The sequence below is a fragment of the Polyodon spathula genome, chromosome 6 (assembly GCF_017654505.1).
Source record: "Polyodon spathula isolate WHYD16114869_AA chromosome 6, ASM1765450v1, whole genome shotgun sequence".
Taxonomy (NCBI): domain Eukaryota; kingdom Metazoa; phylum Chordata; class Actinopteri; order Acipenseriformes; family Polyodontidae; genus Polyodon; species Polyodon spathula.
The window spans coordinates 49,728,326-49,736,825 of record NC_054539.1 but is presented as its reverse complement, the minus strand read 5'-3'; the positions used below and the strand labels follow the sequence as shown (position 1 = coordinate 49,736,825).

General features: G+C 36.1%; 1 protein-coding gene across 2 annotated transcripts in view; it reads right to left on the bottom strand.

Moving 5' to 3' along the window:
• Nucleotides 1-1,770: 1,770 nt before the first annotated feature.
• The window catches only part of LOC121317277 (EGF-containing fibulin-like extracellular matrix protein 1), a 30,470-nt gene continuing 23,740 nt past the window's right edge, over nt 1,771-8,500 (bottom strand). The window contains exons 5-9 of one of the 2 annotated variants that reach the window (XM_041253029.1): nt 6,621-6,740; nt 5,151-5,270; nt 4,727-4,853; nt 4,257-4,452; nt 1,771-3,628 (exon numbers count right to left, since the gene is read on the bottom strand). In XM_041253029.1, the coding sequence (XP_041108963.1) occupies nt 3,467-3,628; nt 4,257-4,452; nt 4,727-4,853; nt 5,151-5,270; nt 6,621-6,740 (725 nt within the window). In that variant the 3' untranslated portion in view covers nt 1,771-3,466. The remainder of the gene's footprint in view (nt 3,629-4,256; nt 4,453-4,726; nt 4,854-5,150; nt 5,271-6,620; nt 6,741-8,500) is intronic. The other variant, XM_041253030.1, reaches the window with a different exon arrangement.

Sequence of the window (8,500 nt, the reverse complement as noted above, 5' to 3'; positions counted from 1 at the left end):
ACCTCCTCGTCAATCTGCTCCTGGCTCTTGCTAAACTGGCCATTTGCAAGACCAGGAAGCGTAAGATGAGCGGGGAAGGTCTCTTTGACTGCGGAGCCATGTTCAGGGCCCTCGTCCGTTCTAGGATTAATTTAGAGCTCTGTACCACCTCCCCTTTTGTTCTAAATATATAATTTACAGTCCTTTTTTGACACAAGGTTTTCGTTGAATTAGTTAAAAGCCCATTCCTTTTAGCATCCTCAAACTGAGGATGCTAATGAGAATTTTTTTTGTCCTATATATTGGACGGTCCAATTTAATGGGCTTTTAAATAAGATTACTACTGCTACTAATAGTAATATGAGGCTAAAAGTTTGGTTAGTTGTGCTTAACAAAGGCTATTTGAGAGGTTTACATTTGCACTGTCTTTTGCGTTCTTTCTTGTGTTTGTGTGTGTGTGTGTGTGTGTGTGTGTTTGTGTATGTGTGGTTTGGTATGACTTTGCTGAGGAATAATGTGAGGTTCCTCCAGTTAAACGGGATCTTGACTGCTGAAACCTAGTGAGCCATAAGCAAGATTCCTGCTCTGGATTACATGGGTTTTTACAGCTATTTTTATTGTGAGAAAGCGAATTACCCTGCCCTTAAAGTCGTGCTGACCAAAAACGTTCTTCTGCTGTTTCACGATGAATTAATGTGACGTCACACCATCATGACTGTAGAGTCAATTTTCACTTACATGTAAACCCAGCCAGTGTTATTTCAAGCTTCACTTCAAAGGCTGAAATTTTATTTCCTGAATGTAAGTCGAAAGTGCACAAAGGATTTGCTTAGGTAACGCAACAAAGAGATGGGAATGAAAAAATGAGAGAACAGCAAAACACAGCACGAAAACGATTTAATCTACAGCGTTCCTGTTTCGGCACCTGCTTCCTGCCAGGTAACAAGCCTTGGCCACCATGCTACCCTTTCACAGATTCACTTTTCTGCCAGTTATACACTTTACATTTAACAACAAGACCTCTCTTCATTGGCACATTAGAAGAGACAGCCTTATGATGTGACCTCTTATCAGGGGCAGTGAAAAGGTCAAGCTTGACAGAGTCTCTGATCAAGGTCTAACTTTAGCCGCAGACCTAAAGAACAGCAGCTTTTACATTTATTACTAACATTTTGCAGGTGCAGAGAGAACAGTGGATGTGAGTTTTTGATACAAGATAAAGTCCGGTATGTGTCCGTTATGTTTAAAAACTCAATGATTACTAGACCACTTTTTCCATTTGCCATGTCCTTGACCCCCTCTCCCATGTGACTTCTCAGCTGGCTAAAGGCCTTCTTTATAGAAACTGTATCTTGTTGTATTTTGTTGAAGGCTTTTCTTTTTCACAGCCTTTTTCCTGTTCATATCTGTAGTCGTATTTAGAACTAAAATTGGAGCAATGTAAAAATTCGACCAGGATATAGTGAAGGTGATAGTATGTACATATGCCAGATTTCTTCATAGATCAGAAAAAACGCTTATCCATTGCAATGAAACATTATTTGGCATAAGTTATTGAATATCATATTCTGGGAATATAAAAGACATGACATATTAACGTATTATAAATCACAAAAACATCTTGTAGCCAGGAACTGCTATTAAAAAAAAAAGGTTGTATTTTTGTTTTAACTTTGAGTTGTTTAACTATGTTGTGTTCACGGGAAGACACCTGTTCACAGGATAAGAGGAACTGGAATTTTGACAGAACCTTTATGATTCAGAACAGAAATAAATCCAAACAGTTTCAAGTAAGATTTACATTTTATTTAATTATAAAATAACTTTGTACATCAGAGTAGAAAGTTTCCAATATTAGACAAGAAAAAAAAAAGTTTTAAATATTATGAAGAAATGTATACGGCACTCAGAAAAATATCTCTAACCCTTGAACATTTAAAAGGTATTTTTTACAAAATCAAAATATTAAAAGGTATTACTGTAAAACCAAACACAAAAAGCAATCAAAATAAGATTATGTAATGGCATGGTGTTAAATCTTATTTATGTGTCTACCCTGGGATAAGATGGCTGGAAACATTTCAAATCTGGGGTTAGAGGGAGAGGAATTGGGGGAGGGGTTATTAGCTGCTGTTTAAAGCCTTTGAACTATTGCCCTATTAACAAAACTTAAGAACTGGTTTAAGGAATCACTTAAGCAAATGCTTATAAAAACTCCATAAAATATTTTAAAACGGTCCTTGCATTTTGTGAATAAAGCCCTTGGTTTAAAGAATGATTTTTCAGTCTGTATGTGAATACAATTCAGATTGATATTCGTGAAAGCGTTCTAGACTGTTGTCAGCTTCTTTGGCAATAGTCTAGAACACTTTCATGAATATAAAACTATTTTATTCATTAAGCCTCCTTAAGTAATCCATGAGTTAAAACTGCGAATAGGGCGTATATATTCTCAAATACCTTGGGGACGGGATGTGACTTGCTTAGCCTGAGAGTGTGTAGGTTGGATTAGTTGTGGCCTGTCAAAAAAGTTTATGAAAGTAGAAACTAAATTGGTGTATATATTGTAATGATATTACATTTTCCCCCATTTTATTAATTGTGAGGGAACATTTATGTTATTTGTTTGTTAATGATAGCTCTGTTACCCTTTAATGCTTCTGAAGCTATTTTTCAAATGCATGAGTAAGGGAGGTATCTTGTTAATACTCCTGATGAGTTTCTATATTTTTTAAAAATAGTTTACTGATCATTAGATGGGGCCCTTATTCCAAAGTGCTAACCCATTAGCTTTGAACAGTATGCAAGGTGAGATGTGGCACTAAATTGTTTATGCAGAATTTTCTTAAGGCTGAGCAGGGATTCAGTCAGGGAAGAGATGTCAGGGTATTTCATTCTGTTTAATGTGTTTTTGAAAATGCTCACATCACATTAGTTTATTATTCGAATATATTTTTTTAAATGATGTGTCATTTTTTTTTTAAAGAAAAGTAACACACTTTCAGTTGTACCGAGACTTTTTTTAATGTTCAATAAATGTTAATTATAAAGAATCTTGTATGATGGTACAGTGCTGCAGTTGGCATTATCTTATGGAAATGTTCTCACTTCAGTTTTAAAAAAAAGTAAAACACTGTGCTGGATCAGTGAGGGCCAGATTTAGCCAGTTACAAAACATTAAGGACTGTCATAAGGAATGTTTTGTTAAAACCGATTTATGAATTATTAGATCAAGTTTGCCACTCACAATACCCTTTATTAAACCCTATATTAAGTTTACTGTAATTTTTAACTCACTGTTTAATCTAGCCAAATTTTAAAAATGCTCCAAAATAAAACATTCCTTAAACCAACCGTTCTTCTTTTTTGCAATGACGGCATTAAGTGGCTATATTTGCATACCTCTCTAAAATTAAGCAAAGTAAAACAATGAAGTGCTTTTTATGTTCTTCGGTTGCATGTATAGGTGTGTTAGAGTGCAAACTGACTAAAAAGGATAAGGTCCGACTATTATTGTCAGCCTTAACAAGGAGCTTGACCGGTAGTTCAATACGGTGTTGACTGTAATCATCTCCAGGTCTACGATGTATTCTCTAGGTCCTGATACAGGCTTCGTCAGGACAAGCATTGCGCTGACATTACTGGATTGCTGCAAAGATATAAAGAGCACACATCGGCATGGGTTATTTCTGTGCCAAGATCATTAACACTCACTTGACAGTACATAAAAAGTACATGTTGCTCGGAACTCATGGAGCACAACCTCCTTGCGATTCGGCTCTGACCACAGAAGGTTCCAGATGCACTGGCCAGTCTCATAAAAAATAAAAATAAAAATGAAGACTCTAAACAGAGGATCGCATAAATAGCAACAGTTTACTTTTTGGCTGCACAGCTCAAGACACACGCTATATTGTAGTGGTTCTGGTGTCTGCCAGCAGAGATACAGAGCAGGAGATACCAGTGAATACACTGTGGTTTTATTTCCCATCTTGTCCCATACCCTGACCTACAATTTAACAGGAAAATGTATGAACACAGAGTTATTCTCTAAGATGACCATTTGCTACTGCTGCAGTATCATAGAATCTACTATCTGCACCATGTGAAACACATGTAGTGGAGCTACTATAAAACCATTACAATACAAACATCACAGACATTTGTTTTAGGGAAGAAAATCATTAAAAGCATATCCCCTGATGTTTGATTAGCAAGCATGTCGTTACTGAAAAAATAACCAAACCCCCCCCCCCCCCCCCAAAAAAAACCCTTACCCTCAGGAAGAACTCTCCTCCTTCATTTCCGGATTTAATCCGGAAGGTGTTGATGGTGTTGGCGTAGATGTTGGTTGCCTGAATCTGGAAGACATCAGCTGGTATGGACCTATCTGAAGGGATGCTCATGTATTTGTAGACAATTGAATGTGGCAGGGCTCTGCAAACTGGATTGCCTGATGGACAGACACAGCGACTGTGCATAACAAGATAAACACTGTGAGTAATATTTTATTTTTGGAAACTGCAATGATAATAACAAAAGTTACACAAACAAGTCCAACACAATCACACAGTGATCCAGGATAGAAAGAGTTTACTGAAGGCCACTAATCCCTTATACAAGTTTATTGGGGTATACCATGGTCAAAGTATGATATGTATAAGAAAAGAATGGTTAACTGCAAAGGTACAGTGAACACGTATAGTGGCTATTGGTTGTCACCATGTTTTTTTCACTTTTAACTTACTTTTCAGATGTCCGAATGTAAGGTTCATGACAGGGATTCCTAGGATAACACCTGAATCCGCCAAAGTAATTCCAGCACATCTCGTCTTCTCTGCAATTATCAGTCCCGGTTTCACATTCATTTATATCTGCCCATTAAGAGCAAATGTTTAATGTTTGCTCTACAGTTACTTTTAAATGCAAAAAACATGACAATGACATGGAAGTCAAGAGAACATGGTCAGCGTCAAAGATATCCTGTTTATTTTACCTAACAGTGCTTAACATTTTGCTCATGAAAGCTTGCTCAATTTCCACTATATATCTCAGTTTTGTTGAAACTAAAAGAGAGAGCATGCATCCACCTACCTTTTTGGAATAAACTATGGACATTGGAAATATTTAAATCACATTTCTGCACTATATCAACACAAGAAGAATCTTACCTTGACAATTCCTTGAACCCTGCAACTGGTATCCATCAGGACAGACACAAGAGTACCTCCCTGGTTCATTTACACACTGATACTGACACATGTAGTTGGAGAAACTGCACTCATCAATATCTGTGTTAAAAAATACAACAATATAAGATACTGTACTTTACATAAAAGCAGTGTATAAGTAAAGGTGCCTTACAATATAACACTTAATTCCATTAATCTACTATGTTCATGGTGTAGGAATGGAATCAGTTGAAAGACATTGCATCTTTCAATGACCTGGCTAAGTGGTAGCTGAACAGATCGTTCTGTTCTGAGCTATTTGCTGCTATTGCAAAATAAAGATTTTGGTTTGGCATAGTTCCCAAGAGCCGAGTTATATTTTCCTGACTTTTTAAAATACAGACTACTTACTGCAATTGTGCTATAAATATTCTGCAGACAAGGCTAACAAAATCCACCTGACCTGTATAGAGTTACCTTACTGGAGATATGTGTACAATGAACAGGTTCTAGCAAATCTGAGCAATCCTGCTAAATCTGATCTGACCAAGGAAGGTAAATTGTTTTCTCTCCATGGTGTCCTGGATCTCCGCAGACTCATGTAGGCTTTGCTGGTGTTCTATTTGATCTTTGTTATTTAGTTTCAAATATTTGGGTCATTCCAGCTCAAGTGGAACAAGGGGGGTTGCTCTACCCCTTACGTCAATGACTTAAGTCAATCCATGTTTTTTTGTTGTTGTTGTAAACTTTTAATATGACACTTAGTTTGTCTAGGTCATTCCTAAATGTCAAAAAATAAATAAATCAGCTCCCAGAATGTGGTCCGCTTGAGTTGGAATTACCTGTTTCTATGAAACTATCTTACAGCAATATCCAGTGCCAAGCAGATGACACCCTTTATATGCAAGCAGACACCCTTTATGCAAGCAGACACCCTTTATATGCAAGCAGATGACACCCTTTATATGCAAGCAATCCAAGGGAGAACCATAAACACGCTGACGTTTAGAAAGTGAGCTCTGGGCAATTTTCTAGAAGCACATTCACTGGGAAGTTCTTCTGGTTGAAAGTAATTATGTTACAAAGTAACATAATTACTATTTTTCTGCTACTCCAATTTTTTCTGTAAATAAATACTGTATCTTAAAATTGTTGGATTTTATTAAGTAAGATGAGTCATGCATCTTGCATGACTCTTCTCACTTGATGAAGGCAAGTCATGAAGTATTCTTTAAAACATAAACAATAGCTAGGAATAGACACATGGTATGTCATTTAATGCTTTGCACGTTTTCTTACTTTGAAGGGACAGTAAGTACAAACTTTATCAGAAAAAAATACACATCATTTTATTTTACTTCAAACCTATAAATCTACCAAGTGCAATTTTGTTTTTACTCATTATTGTTTGTCCTGGTAATGGGAGAAAAAATGACAGGCTTCATACAGGAAGATTAGAAAACAATGTACCTTGACAAGTGACTCTGTCTCTGTTGAGCTCGTAGCCTTGATCACACTGGCACATGAATGAACCCAGCAAGTTATAGCACTGATGTTGACAAGGATTACTGACCTCACATTCATTTATATCTAAAAGAAAGAAAGAAAGAAAGAAAGAAAGAAAAAGAAAGAAAGAAAGAAAGAAAGAAAGAAAGAAAGAAAGAAAGAAAGAAACTAGTATTAAACCATGCTGGCATTTTGAATGGTCATTCCTTTATGAAACTAGATAATGTATTTGACATTTGAGCTTACCAACATGTATATTGTAATCATAAATAAATCGATACATATATTGATGCTCTTTGTGGGTCTGTTATCATGCCTCACCTTAGCTGAAAGGATCTATTCCTGTATCTCCCATTACCTTTTCTTTCTATTTTGCTCCTGGATTGGAGTGACTGCACTCACTGACTGACTGACTTTGTCCTCTCCTAGTACATACAACTATGGCCAAATGTTTTGCAACTCCTAAAATTTTAAGATTGAGACATAATCATAATCACATACACACATACCCAATTTTGATCTTTTATTTAACATCTTGTAATCAAAGAAACTACAACATGATATCGCAAAACCATAAACGTGTCACTTAGTTTGATTCATTATAGTTAGAGATACCCTTGGACTTTGGAGTTAGTAAGTGATAGTGGGATGAGATTGAAAAAAAACACTTGTCCAATGGTATTGATCCTTTTGTATCCAGGCAGTAAAACTGTACCAGAAAGAGCAGTCCAAGCATGACAAAGCAGTGCAGAGTGATTCTTAAAATCTGCACATATCCCAACAAAAGTACAAATAAAGAAAATAAGAAGTAATGTTTCAAAGCCTTGTTTTCTACAAACATGAAATACAATTATTTGAAAGTTGTGTTGCTATGGATGTTTGCCAACATTGACATACATTCATGCAAAGAAATCCATGACTGCTGCTTTGGTTTTCACCATCAGTAAGACTTTGTAGATGCCTGTACCTACTGCAGATATGTTTTATAGCAGTAGCCCTTACATGTTGTCCCTAGCGACCTAAGGTACGACTTCCTGTAACTTCTTGGTAAATTAGACTCTTGCTGGTAAGTATCTATGGTACAAGATCCAACAAGGAACAGAAAAAGGAAAAGGAAAGACAGTAGCCAGTTTATCCACCCTTTTTAGGGGTACCATCCGTCTCCCTCTATGTTGACTAAGGTAAAATACAGTATCTAAGCCTGACAGTTCTGTACCCTTGTAAAGGATTTGATGCTAGATTGCAAACACACTGTCTAGTCTAAGGGCAAGCACTGCAAAGTGTAAACAAAACACCCTTGTAAATGAAATGGATAACAATATGTCACACCAGATGTGTATTTTTTGCACCCAAGCCATTCTGTACTGCATTGCTTTACTTATGCATTTCATTTGTTTACATTTTCTATCGCCTTTGCAACTTGCAAATGATGAACTGTGAGAGTATGTACACGAACAAGATATCTCTAAATGATTTCCTGTGAAAATGCTGGATGTTTTGAATGGACTTCCTGTCCATTATGAGATATCTCTCCATGAACAGGAAGTTAATTTTTTATTTGAGATATCTTAAAATGATTTAAAGATATCTGAAAATGCATTTTAGCTATCTAATTTAAGGCTCCATTTAAATATATCCGAAAACCATTTTAGATATCTTAAATGATTTAGAGATATCTTAAAATGAATTTGAGATATCTCTAAATGACAATTTGGCTTGCTATAAATATACAAATAAGTATTTATAAATACAGTAGAGTCAATTATCTGATCTTTGATCAGCCGTACTGTCTAATCACCCGAACAAACCTGTTATCACATGATGAATTACGTGTAGTGTATTAT